This window comes from Chanos chanos, chromosome 3, assembly GCF_902362185.1.
Source record: "Chanos chanos chromosome 3, fChaCha1.1, whole genome shotgun sequence".
In the NCBI taxonomy this organism is placed as follows: domain Eukaryota; kingdom Metazoa; phylum Chordata; class Actinopteri; order Gonorynchiformes; family Chanidae; genus Chanos; species Chanos chanos.
This window is the reverse complement of record NC_044497.1, coordinates 46,732,776-46,753,778: the sequence shown is the minus strand read 5'-3', so window position 1 is coordinate 46,753,778 and position 21,003 is coordinate 46,732,776. Positions and strand designations below refer to the sequence as shown.

The following is a 21,003-nucleotide window of genomic DNA, read 5'->3' as shown; positions in this document are numbered from 1 at the left end:
CAGATTTATGGAAGAGCAAAAACACGTATATTATGGTCATTTTTATGTCTTGTGACAAGCATTTATCAGTGCTGTGTGCAAAAGTTTCATCTTTGCAGAAATGTTTTTTTTTTTTTAATTTTTGGAGTTCTTCCAGATGCAGCGAGTTAATACGTATCCTCCTGATAACCTGCCTTCCAGAGTAAGCCTGTATGCTACAGCAGCGAAGCTTAAAGCAGATCGGATACTCAGTGTCTGACCAAATCACTACTATGGATACCTTTCAATTGAGAATTAAGTGAAAGTTGTTAAATCATATTATACCAAAAACACAAAAATAAATAAGGAAACCGGAGCAACTAAAGAAAAAACTCCGTCTTGATCCAAACATAAAGACAGTATGTATGTGTATGTGTGAGTGTGTGTGTGTGAGTGTGTGTGTGCAGGGTACGTGTCTGATAAATACCCTTACATTCCTGGTACAGACATGTTTATAAATATATTGATGACTTTTCTGGAAAATATATACATTTTTTTTATTTTACAAAAATAAAAATTTCATACAAAGAAATACATTATGACCATACATTTTTTCCAAAGAGTATGTTGTTAAATAAAAAATAATTTGATTATTTACAGCACCAGAGCATCATTTTCAGTTATGTTTTTCCCCAGTTCTTCCATCTCAATATGAGCACACACTTATCCCAGTCTCAAATTGTCCAGTCAGTTTCACCTACAGCCTGGGATGATTTCCTCTTCCTGTTTCCTTTGTGAGGAGGCTGGAATCTGTAGTCCTCTCCTGACCCAGAGTCTAAGACATCCTGACTGTCCCTCCAACTGTCTGGAGCCAAAGGGAAGTCCTCACCAGGTGAATGCATCTGCTTCCCAAACACTTTACTTTGAAGCTCTGCTATATCATTACGAATATCTGCCATCAACAGCAACAAAAAATCAAAAGATCCTGGAGGGCCCTGGGACAGACACACAAGCATATTTTTGTATTAAAAAAAAAAAAGGTTTTGTTTAGTATGTACACAACTTAGCAAAGATTTCAACATGCTTTTGAAATAACACATATGTCCCCCTAATTGAGGTAAAAGACTTTGCTGATACTTATTAAATGAAAAATAATTTGAAAACCAAAAGAGCTCTACAATGAATTAACTGGATTTCAGTTCAGTCCATGTTATACCCTGGGATAAATGAACATTGTTTTGACTGTGCAATATAAATAGACCTACATTAGTATTTGTGTGTGAATGTTACTCTATCCTACAGTAGTATATATGAAGACCCACCACACAGACAATATTTATATCATTCCAGACGTCAAATACGTCCTCGAGATTTGCTCCTCTACCCCACACTACTCTTGATAATCTCAACTGTGTTGGACACAGGGAGGTGTTCAGCAACCTTTGACCTCTAAAGGCTCCCCGTAGCAAATCTGTCCTGTCACCACTCCTCCCTGCTCTTACAAATGTGTGTGTCTGGGGTTGAGCATGGAAATTCAAAACATCCTGGAAGACTAATGAGAAAAAGCTGGCGGCGAGGTCTGGGTCGGGCAGGGTGCTGCGCTGTGTGGCTGAGGCTAACACTGGATCACAGCGGTGGATGTGAACTTGTTCAGTACGAGCATTAGTGCCCTGACAGACACTGAGCTGAACACTAATGTCTCACAGCAGGAAGCCTGTAGCTCACTGAGGACTTCACAGCCATCACGATTCAAAGGAAGACATGTACTGTCATATCAGAGCTCTGTAGAATCCACCCTTGATAGGAGTAATGTGATCTCAATCACAAAGCTTGTGCTAAGCACTACTGACAGTATTCAACCCACTGTAGATACCATCTACTGTCTTTAAGTCATAGTTATCAAAATGAGGAACAAAGTCACATCAACTACTACGCTATCATGCCAGACAGAGTTTCATGATTATGTGAGTGTGCTTCTCTGTGTATACATGCACATGTGTGTATATGTGTTTGTGTGTGTGTGTGTGTGTGTGTGTGCATGTGTATATATGTCTACATGCGTAAGGACAGTTAACAGATACATCATGAGCAGTGGCATGATAAGGGCTCTCTTACTGGAGGTCCGGGAAGTCCAGGAACTCCTCTCTCCCCCTGGAGGATCCAAACAAATATTTGGGTTAGCAGGATTACAGTGAAGAAGCCCTGAGAGCTCCTACGGTACAATTATTATGGGATATCTCTTCGTAACAAGAGAACAAGTGAAAAAATAAAGTGGGCTTTTGTGGAAACTTATACTTTCTTTCGACCTTCAACTTCTTCCACTGCTAGATGTACCACAATCGAAAAATTAGACTCTTTACATTGTAACTGACCTGTATTATTAAACCAGATGGGCTTGATTTAAACAGACTAGTTTGTATAAATGTTATCTTAAGAAAGTTAATGTGGACCACTAGTCTTCAACATATATAGCTCATTTAGTCTGAGGAATTGTGCAAGGTACCAGACATGCCACATGACAAGGCTAGCAGCATTATAGAGGGTTTGTGGGGTTCATACAAAGGTAGCAAGTTATGCCAGCTGTTCTTGATTTGTGGCTGAGAAACTGAAAAACATAACATAAAAGCTCTCCACACAAACATGTACCGAAGACACACAGACAACGAGGTTTAACCTTAAGCCGATTCTAATGCAAATTGTAATCTAACTAAACAGTCTTTTGGAGAGCGCACTCATAAAAAAACCTGGTCTCTGGCACTGGGGTTCAAGACTATGATATTTTAGAGTCATATCTCATTCTGAAATATCATTCTTAATATATCCCTGAAGTGCTCTGCACTCAGACGCTGCTTAAAATGAAATTAGAACAAACATGTAGAACATTAACCTCAATATCTGAAAGCATGGTGATCCTTATATGACAGGAAATAATGTTTAACACTTCAATAAGCAAAAGCAAAGCTGCAGGACATCCTGAGAAAGCTCACTTAAATGTTTTATTCATGGCTCTGCAGCAAGGCGGACCACCGCAGTCTAACTTGTTGTGACTTCCAAATTTGTGCATGTTACATCTTAGAACTACATCTGTACGTTATGCACTTAACTGAAGTTGAGATGACATCTCGTTCAAGAACAGTTTCTCCTTTGCAGATATAATCTTAAAGACTATCGAAAGTGAAACACTTACACGAGTAAACATACTTAGAATAGCAACATGCTTTCTGCGTAGCTAAATTTATAATACAACAACACAGTGAGTTCGCCATTCGCTGAATAGTAATTTGATTAATCCTTTAGATCATTCTGTCCCTGGGGTTGATTTCATTGAAGATTTTTAATTATCCCTATCCAACTTTTCAAAATATTTACATTCCACTGACAGAAAACAGTCCCAGGCAAAGCGTGGGACTTGGGAGAAATGGAAGGGGGGGGGCAAAAGAAGTCCTTAACATACCTTCATACCATTTCTGCCAGGAGCACCAGGAGGACCCTGCACAGACAGAAAAACACCATTTCAAAAATGACATGTCGGAGAACTGCATTCCAGCCTGACAAACAACTTGTAGAACACTTCATATCTCCAAATAACAAAGTGTCACAAGTTAAAATATTCTGGATTGGTTTTTCTGAACAGGAAGAAAAATTCAAGGACTGTGATGGCTTCAAACGCCAAATATTCATTCACCTCACATATTTCTTTACCAGTCAAAACCACATCAAATACCCGATCACCTTACATGTTTCTCTACTACTCAAAATCACATTAACATATCATTTGTCAGAATTAGTAACTATACACAGTATGTTTGAAATTTTTTAAAAACATTAGTATGCTGCATACCTCAGAAGGCACAGCAATAAGGCACAGGGACACATTTTGGCTTGTTCGACAACAGTCACAAGAACAATGCATAATGTACACTCTCAAATACACATCGTTTCATAATGTGCTTTCTCTCACACATATACACTGCATACAAATTACCATGCAGAATACACAACACACACTTTTAGTTAATTAATCAGTGAGAAACAGTAAAAGCACAACCTTTGCAAAATGCAAAAGATCAATACATCAAACCATACACAATATACTATATAACAATGCTGAAAGGCATAAATCAGAAGTGTTGAGGGTTTAATGTTTCTGCATCTAGCATCCATAAATTATCATACAGCTCAGCTTCAACACATATGTGTTTTTCCTCTGGGACATCACACACTCTTGTGTTCAGGAGCAACACATTAAAAGCACAAGGCTGGCACAAACAGACAAGTTAACTGCTGGACTCTACTGGACTTCTCCAGTTGAACAGGCCAAAGAAAACATTAAATGAATGGTAATACCTTCAGTGTTTTCCCTGCTATCCCCATTATCATCTATCATCACACACACAGAGTCACACACACACACAGATTCACACACACACACACACAAAGGACTTTGAAAGCATTGTGACTGGTGGCAATGGGGTCACTTGGCTTACTACCAAGTCTGCTATGGGAGGTACATCAAACAAAGATGAAATAACACAGGCAAGGATGAGAAGAGAGAGAGAATGAGTGAAAGAACTAAAATTGGTGGAGAAAAAGAGATTCTGAGAAACATTTTAGAAAAATAAAAAGGAAACACCTAAATGCTCTCTTTCTCTCTCTCTCACACACGCACACACACACACACGCACACACATACACACACATAAAAGAAAGGGACTGATGGAAGGTCCTGAGTTACTGTCCCAGTTTTTCTCTCCCTGTGCAGCTGCAGCTCCATCCCAGGCCCACCAGAGATCCTGCAGGTCACCCAGCTGATGAGGTCACACCCAGGACACGTGTCCCTGCGCAAGCCCAGGCAGAGGTGACTCTACTGGGGCACAGTCTGACAACTAAGCCGCACTCTGTTCCCGAGGCCCCGCTGATCATAACGGGGTGGGGGGGGGTTAACCTCCTTTTTCAAAAACTACACGCTAATGTGATTCTATTACCCTAAGTAATTGATTTAGAATTAAGGAGGAAGTCCAAAAATTATTTCCCTGACTTTCATGATTTTTGTGGTTGTGCATGTGGGGGGTGTTTATTATCTTGTCCATTTTTAATCTCATAAAGAAAATATTTTTGATGTACGAAAATACATTTTGTCAAAGCACGAGAGATAAGCCTAAGATTTTTTTTTTCTGTTTTGGTCAGTCACTAGATACTTAATAAATAGATTTGATCTTAGAATAAAAACATTCATCTGATATAGATTAAACAAACCTGTTTTGACACTTCCTCCATGTAAAATAAACATTGAGTATACTCAAAACCTCCTAACAGTCATGGACATGAACTTCAATAATGTTTCCTGAGGGAGATTACACATTTGTGTCTAAATGATATACCTGGTGATTAGCCTAGTGAGGTTAACATCAGTGTGTCTAAGAATTAAATGACTACATCTGCACGGCTCACTGTGTCTGCTGGCCCACATATAAATACAGAGAAGATGAAGTAAGCCTTTCACTTGATTTATCAAAGAACTGTGTTTAAACAAAGCAGCCGCTAATCACATGTAGGTCCTACTACAACTGTGTGACCCGTGACTACATAGGTATGTATAGATTGGGGACACTTGAACACCATTTGTATACAATTTTTGAACTACTTTTGGGCAAGTATTTGTCTCTGTGTCAAAAATGTGATCAGACTATGTTAGTCTCTTTATCATTAGCCATTTTCACCATATTTTAGTGTGTAACGATATGTTCTAACCGAGATACACTATGGGGAAACAATGTACAGCATGTGAATATGGGTGGTCACCTCTGGATTTCATATTGATCCTTACTATTGCCTGATTACTGTATGGGATAGAGATATGGCTGTCATGACTGGCTAGCTACAGTATGTGACTCGGAAATAGTGCTTACCACAGGTCCACGACGACCCTGTTTGATGTGGGATAAATCTGGTGAGGGTCCCATTGGCCCCATTAGACCCCGGGGCCCAGGCTGTCCTGGAGGACCAATCATTCCTGGGGGTCCAGGAGAACCTTTAGGCCCTGGAACCCCTGAATGAGAAAGAGAGAGAGAGAGAGAGAGAGAGAGAGAGATAGAGAGAGAGAGAGAGAGAGAGCACATTAGTGAGAGAAAGCCAAAACAGAAAGTTAGACACACTGAAAGACACTGAAGAAATGACAGTGGTATGTATATAAATCCAGTTGGGTGGATGGCAACCTGAGATTAGTCACTGATGCCATACTTGGAGACTCAGGCTAATGAGAGTTTGATATTTGATTTTATTCATTCAGCACTGACTAATGGATAAATAAGAGAAAGCAGAGTGAGGTGGTTCAGTGGTTCGGTCCAGTCAGGAATGCAAATGTTCAACAGAGTTGAATACAACATGAAATGATAATCAGGTGCTTAAATGGATGTCTCCAGCTAAGTTGGGAATGAACTTTGGCTATGAGTGTTGAATCAGCAACACATTTACCAAATAGCAATAATAAGAGAAGCATGTGTAAACTAAACAACCGAATGTCATCTTCCTGAGGCTCACCAGGAGGCCCGGGTTGGCCTGGAGGTCCAGGCAGAAAAGAGTGTGATGTCAGCACCTTCTCCTTGGTCATCTGCTTGCTGGTGTCAGCATTGCTTGGTAACATGGCTATCTAAAGAATTAAAGATTTGAAGTCAGTTCCATAAAAAAATACCTTCATGTCAACTTCTATCAATGTCAAAGTTGCCTCTTCTAGGGTTTTGTTGGGCTGACTTGAACACTTGTGCCTCACAAACTCTCTTGAGTTTTGTGCTGGAGCATCTGCTGCTTGGTGGACTCCAGATCTTTTTGAGGGCTAAATCACAATTACAATTGCAGGGATAATGTCCAAACATCAGAAACGTGTCAAAGGGACTATTGACATTACACAGTTGGCTATTGCTGTAGATGTTCAGGAATGAATTACCAGGCAAGACAACATGACAAATTCATGAGGTATTTTACAGCAACAAAGTACACGGGGAAAACAAACGCCCTCCTGGCATGTAAGATGATCCATAAGCTCTAACATCTGTGAACTTGGGAGCCACAAAAACAGGAAATCTTTCTGAATAATGCAGACGCATTGTCAGAGATCTCTTTCCATTTTTACAGCGGTCACTCTCAGCCATTCGCTCCACTTCAAAAGGCAGAGGGGTCTGTGGGGGGAACTGAAGGTATTCATTACCTGTTGACCTCTGTGTCTCAGTGCCAGAGCACAACATATGGACATCCATGTATAACAGCTGACCTCAGGCCTTAAGCGTGACTCATAAATCCATATGAATGTCAGTGCAAAGGTGTGATCACACACAATTTTACCATGATTTGTCTCCATTTCTGTTCATTTGAATTTGAAATTTTCACTAAAGTCATTTGTGACGTGCAGCGGCATAAGTGGTAACGGACCTTAAAAATGGTTTTACAGATGTTTTGGTGACGTGTGGAAGGAGGAGAGTTTCTTAATTGACATTTCTTTTGCATAGCTTCCAAACTAATAATCATTCTCTTGTTATCCAAGTGTCTTTTTCAAGCCTATTGCAAATCTTCAGATCAATCTAAATGCTACCATTGGAGTGAAGCAAAACACAAAGTCAGTACACTGAGTACTACAACTTATTTTATCTTATTATCGTGTTTTCTTTCATGAGAAGTATTTCACTTTTCTTTCTTCACTTTTCTATTTCATTTTCTTTCTTTCTGCCTTTCTTTCTTTCTTGTTTTCAGCCCACCTCTGCCTACGAGCGACCACACAGCTGAGTCATATATCACTTTTAACACACAGGGTGTTGAGTAGGCTTGCTGACAGAGGACTGTTCAAATTGGGTTTGACTGTTTCTGCCTGGAACTCTACCCCAGTCCATGTTCCACACTGCTTAGTTTATCCTGATGTACCGCTACTCTGCAAGGACACACATAAGTCACACCACCAACCAACTGAGCTATTCAAGGTTGTTTCAATCATTTTTACTATACTATAAACTCACTAAAGCATCCCAACGGACCTTTATAGTTTGAGTCAGGCTTATTCCTGCTACATAGGCAGGTTTGCACACCGAGCTATTTGAATGATGATATAACTGTATTTAACAGTAAGTTTGATTAAAGGTATCATGGGTGTTTTTGACTGCGGAAACTTGTGGGTCCCCATTTTTGTATACGTGTATTTTTCTATTTTGCTGACAAAAATCAAAGATGACATAGTGTTGATACTGAGGTTTGTACTCTCACTGAGTGTAAAGCCGGGTCGATACCATTACCTTTTGTTTAAGCTGAAGTACAGTCATCTTAATCTGATGGAAGTCTTCACACGTAGCAGAGCATGTCCCAGCCTTCATCACATTATCAGACTTCTCAAAGAGTGGAGCTGTCAGGAAAAGGCCCGGACAACAACATTTCACTGAGTACTGAGAGATTCCAGTGATGTGACACAATCAAATCCTGTTTGCTAAGCAATAACAAGCATGTAAGAGTTCAGGCAGATAAAACAGGTGCTGTTAAAATAGGTGCCTGTGTAATATTGCAATAGATACATCACTTATTTCCAAATCTTTCACTGATAATATCCTTATCTGCTAAAAAAAAAAAAGAAAAAGAAAAAGAAAAAAAAGGGATTGTAGTTTGCTTTTCCTGCCCCCTCCCAAAACCTGCATTGATTACTAACACACATTTCTTCATCAGATCTGTCTTGTGGTCACTTCTGTTTTTGTGCTCTGTGACGTCTGGAACGTGGTAACTCATAGTTGATCATGCGGGCGCACTGCTGCCTCATGCATTTTCACTGACCCGCTCAGAGGAAATAACATATGGGAGACTTACATGCCCTGAGGGAGAATGAGTGGCAAAGCTGACAGATGCTAACAGGCTACTCTGAGTCATTACCTGAGACCCAATGGGATGGGTCAGCAGACTTCCTACAAGGGAGTAGGAAGCCAGACTTGTTAATGTGTCAGTCTGTAAGAGTAGGTGGTATGAACTATGTCTGATCTTAGGAGCACTTACTGAAAGATGTGTGAAAGCTTTATATTTCAAAGAGTTTGATTCAAGACTGGATCACCAAGAGATCATAAGTATGGGAAGCATTCTGAGGTTGGTAGGCCTTCAGTCCAAAAACTGCCAAAATACTGAAGCTGTTCTCAGAGGAACTGAGGGGCGCATATAAAATACTGAAATAACAGAAAGGGGAGAGTTTGGGGCACAAACGAGCTATGATTCAGCCCCAAAATGTACTGACATCATCAGCACAAGTGTGTGCGGCCACAAAGCCTGATAAATGGTCTTTAGGGACTGTTCAAGCAATTTTTATTTGGAAAAATACTAAACAATCAATGTGTTTCACGGCATTTTATTCTAAAGCGCTTCAGTATGACAGTATGAATGATGGAAGACAAGCTCTTGGGAGGAAGCAGCAAATCGCAAACTCTGACTGCTTCATTTAGACCAAAATCTGGGGCAGCTGGTTTTTCCGTGGTCCAGTTCGGAATGTTCGTTGGACCGAACAGGCGTATGGGGGAGGGGGCAGCATTCAGCCAGTGAGAAGATTATTATGACAAGCATTGGGATGGAAGGTGTAATGATTACCAGGCGTACTTAGCCAAATCTCACAGTTGATTCTTGCCTCATCTGCCAGACTTTTTAGGCACAAGTTTATCCAGAGGCTTTAATGGAGCAGAGAAAGGGGTTCAGGCCTGGGTGTAAACTCACGTTTTTGACCCTGAGTGCATGTTCTCCCGTCGTCCTCCAAGAAGAAACCCTTCTCACACTCACACCTGTAGCTTCCCGGAGTATTGACGCAGATCTGTGAACAGACTGTCTCGTTTTTGTTGGCACATTCATCGATGTCTAAAGGCAAGAAGAGAGTGAAAGAGTGAGTGGGAAAAAGAGGGAGTGAAAGAAAGAAAACACAAAGACGTCTCTGTTGGCTTACTGAGTTCTTTTGTGAGATTGGCATTTAAAATGAAGCTCTGCTTCCTTCACAAAACGCGATACTGTTATAGTGGATTCAGAGTTTGGCAGCTATAGTTCCTACAAAAACACTCAGTATTGATATTGAAGTCATTTTCAAACCTAGCACAGAGATGTAAAAACAGATTGGCATATGTGTTAATATACAGATAGTGGGAGACATTTCCGATATATCTCACAATGTCCAACCTTCCATTTCTTCCTGCAATCTCTCTTGTGCTGGCTCACCCAAACACAATTTCAACAAATGTACCATATCACTATTTTAAAAAAGGGCAGTATGTCCAGAACTTGATTTAATCTAAAAAGGGATCATCTGTTCAAAAGTTTTCACAGTGATAATAGACAACCAAACTATTCACTTCGATGGACTTGTGCCACTTGTCCAACACAGATATTCTAAGTGATCCTGTCTCCTTTACAGTATCTATACTGTGCCAACTTTATAGGGCCAAATTCAGCATGATAATAACTCATATGACAGAGCATAGACTGTGTATGCATGGTCTGAACTAAACACAGCAGTGACCAACCCAGTACATTTGGATCCACTGGAATGTAGATTTAAAGCTGGGCCAAGATGTCTCTAATGAATCTTAATTTTTACTAATGGTTTGAGGAGGAAAAGATAATAACACAGCCAACTTTTTACCAATGAGTGCCAAAAATGTGTTTTTAATGCTCTAACAATCATTAAGGCCAAAGGCAGATCAATGAATCATTATTTTCCTTAAATACTTTCACATTTCATGGATAACCATTTGTGTGCAAATAACACCAACAGGACAGTAAGTTATGGAAAAGTCATGTGTTACATTATATTTTTCTTGAATAAGGAGGGATAGTATGGGGTTGCTAAGACAGTTGTTCTAAGTCTCACCCAAGCAGTAGGGTTTTTCACGATTTCGATGGCGTTCGCGGTCATATCGATAACCAGGATAACAGGTGCACACCACACGGCCAAAATGATCTGTACACTGCTGCTCGCAGGGGGCACCAGCACACACATCATAATCTACACACACACACAAACACAGAAACACACACACACACACACACGGAAACACAAAACAACATGTTTAGAGGAACATTTTATAAATGATGAATTTTACATGCCTGTAAAAAAAATGTTTATGAGAATTTGGTTTTGATATAGTTATAATATTTAGAGGTTTAATTTGCAACCTGTGCAAATTGTTTCTGAAAAAGTAAATATATAGTCTAAACAGCCATTAAGCAAAACTTTAAACACTAATTTACTTCAAAAAGAGGTATGCATACACCTGCGCAGCATGGGGTAGTGTATCAGAGCCTGGGAAAGGAAGTTTTCTCATTCCAACAAAGCTTTGCATTTCTCATCAGCACAACAGGAGCAGGCAAGGACACCAGTACAGTCATACAGAAACACACTGTGAACATTCTGGAATATATCAGCAGAGTGAATGTTTTTATTGTGCTTAACACTGCACCAACTGGCAAGATTTGGGATATAATACTGATATTCAAATTCCAGAATCTGACAGTTATGAGTAAAAACAAACTGGTGGTTTGAAACCATAATCCAAAGACATAAAAGTATGTCTTTTATTCATGTGTAAACATATGGGATAAAAAAAAAAACAACTCTAGAAATCCCACAACAATCAAATAATTGCTATATTTGCAGAAATACTGGAAACCTTTGTAAGATGTTCTTAAAAGTTGAGACCACATAATTTCAGTGTACACAGATTTTTTTTCAAGAGAAACTCTTTACAACTCTGTTTAGGACACATATGGGACATGGGAAAAGGCTTCCAAAAATATCGGAACAGGTTCAGCTGAAAGACATCCAAATTGGGCAGAAAAAGCTCCCTACCTTCAGGAATGCACTGTCCAAGCACAAACTTATAGCCCTCACAACACTTCTTCCTGGAAAAATGAAAAAGGTATACATTACAATCATAAACATTTAAGTTCTCTGAGTTACGAAACTAAAGCGAAGGTCAGAAACGTTGCATATGAAGTGGTTCCAAAGTCATAAATAGAACTTTAGCTTTATTGTGACTGATAACCAAGTCTTCTCTGCTGTTTCTGCGATTATCATAATTTACTATAATGTGATATCCATGTCTACACTTTAACGCAGCCAGATGTGTATGGCCAGGTCCCCGAGCGTTATTTTGGCCTATTGTGGCCTCTTCACATCCAAGGTAACATGTTAAATTATAACCAGTCGCTGCTCAGTGCGGAACACTCTTTCATTTTTCCACATTCCCTAGCTGCAACTAACTGCCTCACTCAAAACAGATATGACTCATTTCAACACTATGTATCTAATACCCCTACCCAAAATGTTTCCCAACAACACTGTGATTTCTGAAGAGGACTCATCTTAAAAACGTCTTTTCAAACTACATTACTCATCAGATTCATAATTTTATGTAATCAAAGCAACAAAGACAGATCCTCTGTACAACCTCTGAATAGTGCAAATCTGCAATTGTGCAAAACAACAAACATTTGGAAATGCTGTGTATAACATTCATCAAAACAGTCAAGAGATTTTTTTTCCCCCTTGGTTTTGCTGAGGCTGCAATGAGAGGACAGCTGCACTGTAGTATATTGCATAAGAGAACTCAGAGGATTAAAAACATTACTATCTTGCATTTCCTACTGCCTTTCTTTAGTGTAGATAACAAACAGAATATACAACTTCTTAAATTATTCTCACAAAAGTCCACACTACTGACATATATATATATATATATATGGCTTAGATATTCTTAGATATTTTTCCTGTCTTCATCTCTCCCTTCCTCTCCTCTGATGAAGAACAGTTCTTGTAAACATGGGTCTCTCCCTCCCTTCCCAAGATGTCATCCCTCCCTATCCTGAGTTCAACAGCCGATGCCAACACATGCCTGTCATCAGGAGTGAGCCACTGCACTCTGGGTAATCTCTCAAATGCTTGGCGCCAGCACACGTGAGCCAAAGAGACATAGTGTAAAGTAAAGTCAGAATTCAACCTGAAAGCTTAGCAGTGACTGGATGCCAAACTGACAAAGTGTGGCAAGTGACGCCAAGGGTTAATTATATTATTTTATAACAAGTATTATGATGAGTTATTACACAAAATCAGAGCCAGTTGTAATAGGTGTATGACATAAATAGAAGTTAACAAGAATATACTAGAAAACAGGTGCAGTTTCAAAAATAAAATTTTAGCATGGGAATATTATATGTAAGAGGGCATAAATTTAAAAAAGATATGGGTGCAACACACAGAGCAGGAGTAATTCTGCCTAAAACAAATAATCAAAACTTCTAGAAAAATTTTTATGACAACAATCCTTCCTCAAGTTGAGCTTTCCCCATGGTAAAATTGTTCAATTTTCACACGGAATGCCCCTTAATTTAATTATAGCAAGAGCATGATCTGACACAGGCTTTGTTAATAACAATGATATAATAGTTATAACTACACCAAAGACAATGAAATACAAACCGCTAATTCATTTCCAGATATCTACTCTATAACCACAGAAAAAAGCAATAGGTTGCATGGTTGTGTCAGGCTCCAGTTCTGTATGGTTTGAATAAAAGGGGCCTCTTTGGTGGTCTAACACACAGAGGAAAATCTTTATGGGTTTTGTTTGATGTATGCATTAAACTCCCGCAAGCCACAAACTGTACGCTTGTTTAACATCCATCATCCATAAACATATTACACCCTAGATGGTGCTGTTGAGAGTTTTTGTCTCTCTGAATAGGGCTATGTAGGACACAATTCAAGACTATGTCTTTGTTTTTCTGTCTGTATTGTTTGGGATTTGACAGCAACATATAAACTAAACACTAAAAACAGTCCTCTTTCATTTGGTATCCCAAGTCAGCAGTCTAAACTGGCATCAGCAGCTGAAAATACTGCCATACACTCACTTGATGTAACTACAGTTATATTTATTTCAGTGGGTTACACAGAGAACAAGCAAACTATTCATCATCAAAGTAAAATTTCAAAATATCACTTATTTAGTCATTCTGGGGACTGCAAGAGATATTCAGGTGCATTTGAAAGCACACACACATGCACACACGTAAGCACACACACATGTGCACACACACAAAGAAAAGAAGCACAAACACAGAACACCCTCCGAAATTAGAGCAGACTAATCACCTCTTAATGAAACTTGCTTGGTGTGAAACATAGTATTTGAAGTCATTAAATGAAAGCCACCTGTTTGGTCATTTTAAGTTCAATTACATCAACTCTGCCTCCAAATAATGGGTGCATCTGTTAACTTTAACGACCGACAAATGAGCATTTAAAAGGCACAGTTATTTAAAGCTATATCCATGTGAAATGGATGAACTGTTTAATTACACCCTACTAATGTTTTGTACCTCACAAGCAGATTAGTGCTTGCATTTATTCCCATAAAACCATTCATCAAGACTGTTCACTATTTATCAAAGCTAACTGAGTGTTCAAGGACCACCTTAAAAGTCAGAACCATGGTTTTTTTTCCCCCCTGCTGCTGATCTACGGATTTACGACACTGCCTTCCAGCACTACTTGTAACCTAACAGTATATCCTATGAAGAGCAGGAGAGAAAGTTCTAATGCTCTCCTGGAAGGAACCACTACACTGGGAGCTGAAATTTGCACTGATTTAAATGAAGTTCAACATTCTATTGGCTCCTATGTAGGATTCCATTGATTCCTTTATGACATCACTGTCTTCTTTTTCACTTTACTTTCCTAGACTGCACTGATGACTCTGTCTCAAACTGGTTTTAATTTAGTATCTGAGCAGGCTCTGTCAGGGGGACTGGATTGGCAATGGAGAAGCAAAAAAAAAAATTCCCTGCAGGCACTGCAGCACCCCACTAGCTGCTAATTCACTACTGCTGGGAGTGATGGTGAGAAACAGATAAGAGAGCTCAGAGGCTAAGAGAATGGTCCATGCTCAAGCATGTGTAAGCTCCAGAGAGTCACAAATCTATAGCCATGAGTGTGTGGTGTTGATAGGTTTGCATGTGTGAGGATTTGGTGAATGTGATTTTCTCACATGCTTGCCCGCCCACACTGCTACCCCCACCGAACATACAGATATGCGCGCACGCACACACAGACACACACGCGCGCACACACACGCACACGGGCCTGGGAGATCTCAGGGTCTCTCGCTATCCATTCAAAACACATAAATATGCCAGAAACAGATACTCCATACAAACACTGGCAAAAATATACGCTACGGACTGCTACCAATGTATTTTAGTCCACACGTTCCAAAAACCAAAAAATCAAACGCACGCAGTGGCATGAAAGCTATAGACACGTGAAAATGACGAGTACATTTAGGTCCATACAATGATCTACAAACAAACATGCATCCGAGAGGCAGAGCGAGTTGAAATGAGGCTGTCTTGCTGTGAGTCACTATTTAATCTCACGGCCATATCCCTGTGGGGCCCTGTGTACTTATGGCATTACACAGCCTCAATAAATAAACAGGTCGTAAAATGCCCCTAACAAAACAAACAAACCACAACAGAAAGTGCAAAGGAGAGAAAGACTATCCACTGCTGTCCTGTGGGTCTGTGTTTAGGTTTCAATTTTCAGAAAATATTTTTGGAGATGTATTTATTGACTTGCTGCACTGTTTATAGTCAAATTTCAGTCCCATTGGTAGCTTTAATTTGGTCATTTTTGAGTCTTGACATTTCATTGAACACTGAAATTTTTTTTTGAAACAGCTTCCTCTGGATAAAGCAAACCTATGAGGCAGACTGAAACTAAAATCATGAAGAGGTGGAAATCTTTGAACGCTAGGGAGTGACTCTATAGATATTGCTACCTTTCAGAGGCGCTTTCTCTTCAACATCCATCTATGTCTATTACAACGTTACACTATGTTGTGTTTGAAATGAATACATACATTTGTTCTGTGTAATATTATCACTTACGGTCATAAAACCACATTATGCAGAATTCCAAAACAGCAAATCTGTTTTTAATGATGGCATTTTGCAGTTTTATTTACAATATATGGCAGCATATGGTTTCAACAGATGCTATGTGAAACCCTCATTTCGAACCATTAACAGGTCTAGCTAAGGAGTGCCAGGCTTAGGTCCAAGAATATGTTCACTCAGTAGAAAAAAAAGGTCAGATTAAGCCTATTACAGAGAGTAATTTATAATCACACACAAATTCACTCGCACTGCACAAACCACAGACTGAAACACACACCACAAACTAAGTATGTAGTCAGCCACTCCACTTTATTTTATTGTGCCAGACATTCACATGAGAATCAAAGTCACAAAAAACAGCATTACACAAATAGGTTAAAAAGTGTTTTGAAAAAGTGGCCCTTTTTTTTTTACAGATAAGGTCAATGACTTAAGCATTTTATAACGTGACATGAATGAATGCGGAGCCTCTGAGACACTCACAATATCAGCGTAACCTTTGTCAAAGCTGTTCTGACCTGCCACTCTGACAGAGCCCAGACCTTTCCCCCTCAGAACAAACTGTCTCTACCATTATAGAGAGCATAGCGACAGAGCAATCTCTCAAATGCATGCGCATGCACTTCAGTACACTCTATTTTTAAAAGGAAGGCTAACCAGCAAACAAACATTATTTGAAAGAACTAATTACTCTGTTTGAATAATATGCTTCATCCAATCCTTACTCTGCCAAAAAAAAAAGACGAGTGACACACATAAATTTGTACATTTATATTTTACTCTAACTGAGATGATGTAATGTGAGAGAGCTGATGCGTTTTGTCCAACCGAGGGAAAAGTGTAGTATGAAGTTGATACATGTGTCTCATTTTCCATGCGCCAGAATTTTTGCATGAAACACTCTGTGCATTTATCTTCACTGTTAATGTCCTACCCAGTCCAGGCTGAGCTGATGACCTCACCCCTGAACTGCTGAGTTCACTCTTTAGGCTGATGGTGGGCGACAGTGAACGCATCGAACAAAGCCAGGTCTGATGGGGCACTGTGCACTGGGGAAACCCAGATGTGGTGTAGGTCTCTTGAGGTTTAACGCAAGGCTCAAACGGATTAGAGAAGGTCAAATTGTTCAGCCAGAGAAATAACGGCTCCTCTGACCAAAATCTGTCCGTGGTTTAGAGAGAGCTGCTGATACATCACTGTTAGAGAGAGAGAGAAATGGAGCGAGAGAGAGAGAGAGAGAGAGAGAAAGGGCGGGGGGGGACTTCAAAAGATAGAGACGAGGAGAGCTTATAAGAGGGAGATAATTAAAAAAGGCTGTTCCCAGAAAAAAGCTGTTATAAAAAATGGGACACTTTAACACAGCTGCACAGCGCCTGTTGGGAAGTACAGAAGTAGATAAGAACTTCTTCTGCCCTGATCAACATTAGGACCAATCTCTGTTCACAACACCTCCAGTCAATATTTCACAATGATTAATCTAAAAGCTACCTCATTTTGCAAAGCTCTGTCTGTGTGCTGTCCTAAGTTACTGATCCACACTGCACTCTGGAGGCTTTTTACTGAAGCTACAGAAGGTTGAGACCAAACTGCCGTACACACAGGTGCTTGTGTTTCAACTGACACGAGATCTATAAACTGACATAGTGTTTGTCTATGGGTGATCTTTGGGGAAGAACAAGTGTTAGAGTTCTCATAAGCAGTTTTTGTCTTATTTAACAACCGTGACAAATTTTGTCCACATTTGTGGACAAAGTGGTATAGCATTCATTACTATGAGGAAACACCTTGATAGTTTCCTTCACTATGTGTTTGGATTGAAAGGTGATGCTGTGAGTCGGCTGTTCCAGAGTTAGCAGAGATTCATAGACGATGAGGTACAAACACACACAGGTGTTCTGCCTGGATGGCATATTCTGTTTCACAAGCACAAACTCACTACACACACACGTGCGCACACACATACACACAAATACACGTACACACGCACGCACGCACGCACACACACACACGCGTGCGCACACACACACACACACACACACATACACTACACGACTGAAGTGCCAGTCTGAGGTCATTTGTAAGCATGGTGGCACCTGCACTTTCCTCTTATTTAATTTCCCTTGTTGATCTATATCAGATTACGAGGATCCCCAGAGAAAAGGCAGATTAACATGACCCCGGTCACCCCTGCTAGACGACTCCCACTATAATTACCCTTTAAAACATTCATTGGCCAGAGCATGGCTAAACATGTAGCCATGCACAAGAACAGAGGTGCACAGATCAGTTACTCTGTGGGGCAGAATAAAAGATGGTGGTCAGAAAGGTTGGAAACACCACTATGGTGTCCTTTAATATGAGACTGAGTAACCATGTGCTTCCTGAACAGCCTCTAATGACTCAGAAATGACCTGCACAGTACACACAGAACAGCATGGTACATTACAACACAACACTCACTCAAGACTCCACAGGACAACACATCTCTAGAAAAATTGCTGTCAAGAACAGCACATCAAAGACAGACTTGCTGCTGACCACAGTGGATCCATGAAGCGATTACACAGGGCACTTCAAACCAATGCACAACACAAAACAGCTCATTGCGCAGAAGAGCAGAGAGACGCACAGGCAAAACAAGCCGACGGCACTAGCTAAGACAAAAAGCACAATCTACTTCAGTTGAATTCCCTGTCTGGCCCCGTAATGCGATGGACACTGAGTGCCCCCCCCCCTCCATTCCCAGCATGCACTGCTTCCAGAGGGGTTTATAAATCTGTGTGGGTCACGCGAGTCTGGGACAGCTGTGGAGTGAGCACGTTGAGCTCACATCCCTTCGGACCCGTTTATTTATGCAGCCTGTGACGGCAACATGCAAAAACAATAACTCATCTTTTGTGCCCTCTCCCCAACCCGAAAACAAGGACCGTCACCGAGCTCAGAGAGTACCATACTGATATTTCCCTTTTGGTTGCCCTGTCTATGAGAGTCTGAGGAGGGCAGGTCCAACCTGTCTCTGTTACCTTCCTGTGCACATGTGTGTATTATATACTTTGCAGCTGCGACACTTGGGCTCTTTGTACTGAGATAAAACGAATGGGCTTTTGGGATTCATCTGACCTGAAAGGTGCTGACTAGTATTGCCAGCACGGGCTATGTTTATCGGTTGGTTTAGCATGTAAAAACAGTAATGCCTAATGACAGGCAAAACTTTTGTTTTATCTTTGGACTAAACCTTAATGTTCCAGTCGTAAAGCACGCAATGAATTTATTTATTTTGACCTCATGTGCAGATACTAAAACTAAGTCTTGTTTTGAAGATACAAGCTCATTAAAGTTAACAGCTTACAGTAATTGGAGAACTACTCATATGAAGATATGCACTTTTGATGGTGATTAATGGACTGTAAATTGGCTCTGAGGAGGATAGACTTGTTATGCCACGGAACACTGCTGTCAAATTTTTCTCCATAAATTAAGTGCTTCATCTTCATGTCTCATTTTCCTAATATGCATCACTGCAGCTTGACACCGTAAAACACGCACTGGGAGATCAACATCCACATTTCAGCATATTTAAGGCCTGTCTTCTTCAGCGTGGGGCTATGTTTGAGTTTGGGGGTTTTTGAGAGGAGGGAGAGACAGATGGAGAGCAGGATAAAGAAAAGAGATCAACAGAGAGAGATAGAGAGAGAGAGAGAGAGAGAGAGAGAGAGAGAGAGAAAACTCACAGCCCTATAGGTCATAATTGGTAGTGCTGTTGAGATATACCCAGGGTAAGAGTAGACCGTCCTCAATGAGTCCTAAGTGCTGTCGGGATTGGCCAAACTGCTGTCATTTCTCTGCAGGAGGCCTGAGTGTTCTAATTTGGGCTTGATGCAGAGGGCCACTTCATATCTAATACCCTAATGCCTCTGAGAATCTCCATAATGCACTTTAGACTCAAAGCACAGAACACAACACATTTCTCACATTCTTCCACGCTGCGACCAGATGTGCCCCCTTTTCTCTCTCTCTCTCTCTCTGTTTTTTTCTTTGTGTGCTTATACCCCCTACATGTCTTTTATGAGACGGGGGAGTCCATTTTCTGGCGGTGGCAAAAAGCCTGCCTTAGGGTATCAGACAGGGTTTATTGTGTGCTCACTAAAGAGTGGGTAACTGTCTCAGTTTCAGCATTAAAAGAAGTTGCGTGTACTGAAAGGTGAGTGCGTGGGTGGATTACTCTGGATACGAGCCTGGTAAAGACGGCGGACCAAGGTAAAGACCCATCTGTCAACACATTAGGCTGACATGTGCAGAAGAAAATCAGACTCTGTGTGATTTCTGAAGCACACAAATCCTTTGGGTTCGCAAGTTGACCCTTAAAAGGTTGTCCTCAAATTCAATTCTGTCGTACTCTTATTCTTAATTAACCAAATCCTGGCCCGAGATGTCTATGGGGAAAAAATATTCAAACATCATTACTGAATTCAACTGACAGTTCTACTGCATCTCCATAGTTACAGAATTTCTGGAGTGTGTTTTTCTGTCACGTCAGTACATTTCTTGCAGATGAGTAAGTGGGTGCAATCCAAAAACTTCCCATATGTTGTAATACTCTTCCTTAATAGGCTGAAAGCCTTTGTGAGACTGCAGACTTCTAATGCGAGAAGGTCTGATCATATTTATTTATGTATGTATTTATTTATTTATTGTGCTAAAGCAGTTCAACTATCCAATTTAAATGATAAAACAGACAGTCCCATTCCTGAATGCTGACTGAAATCTGTTCAGATAGAGATATCTTATTACTACCATACTATACTATTACTATGCTATACTTTATTGCCGATCTAACAACACCTAGCTTATGACGCGTTTGCTTGGTGTTACACTTTGTTAAAACAGGTTTAAAAACATTTTAGATCATCTGAGACACATTTCCAGAGTTTTATTTTTTTCCTGTCCATTTTTGCCTGAGATCATAGTTTTCCTGTTTGCAAAAAACAAGACTCATAGAGAAATAAATGGACTGGAACCTTGCTTAAAATATTTTAATCTGCAAATATTTCACGCAGGCTTTCAAGCACAACATGTGTTTGGCTATGTTGACTGTTA

The 21,003-nt window shown here is 40.2% G+C and overlaps 1 protein-coding gene across 1 annotated transcript in view; it reads right to left on the bottom strand.

Annotated features, from left to right (window-relative positions):
• Positions 1-692: 692 nt before the first annotated feature.
• The window catches only part of ccbe1 (collagen and calcium binding EGF domains 1), a 35,918-nt gene continuing 15,607 nt past the window's right edge, over positions 693-21,003 (bottom strand). Inside the window, exons 3-11 of the mRNA XM_030767951.1 lie at positions 11,798-11,850; positions 10,820-10,954; positions 9,679-9,816; positions 8,235-8,341; positions 6,499-6,607; positions 5,868-6,007; positions 3,413-3,448; positions 2,074-2,109; positions 693-953 (exon numbers count right to left, since the gene is read on the bottom strand). Of these exons, the coding sequence (XP_030623811.1) occupies positions 693-953; positions 2,074-2,109; positions 3,413-3,448; positions 5,868-6,007; positions 6,499-6,607; positions 8,235-8,341; positions 9,679-9,816; positions 10,820-10,954; positions 11,798-11,850 (1,015 nt within the window). The remainder of the gene's footprint in view (positions 954-2,073; positions 2,110-3,412; positions 3,449-5,867; positions 6,008-6,498; positions 6,608-8,234; positions 8,342-9,678; positions 9,817-10,819; positions 10,955-11,797; positions 11,851-21,003) is intronic.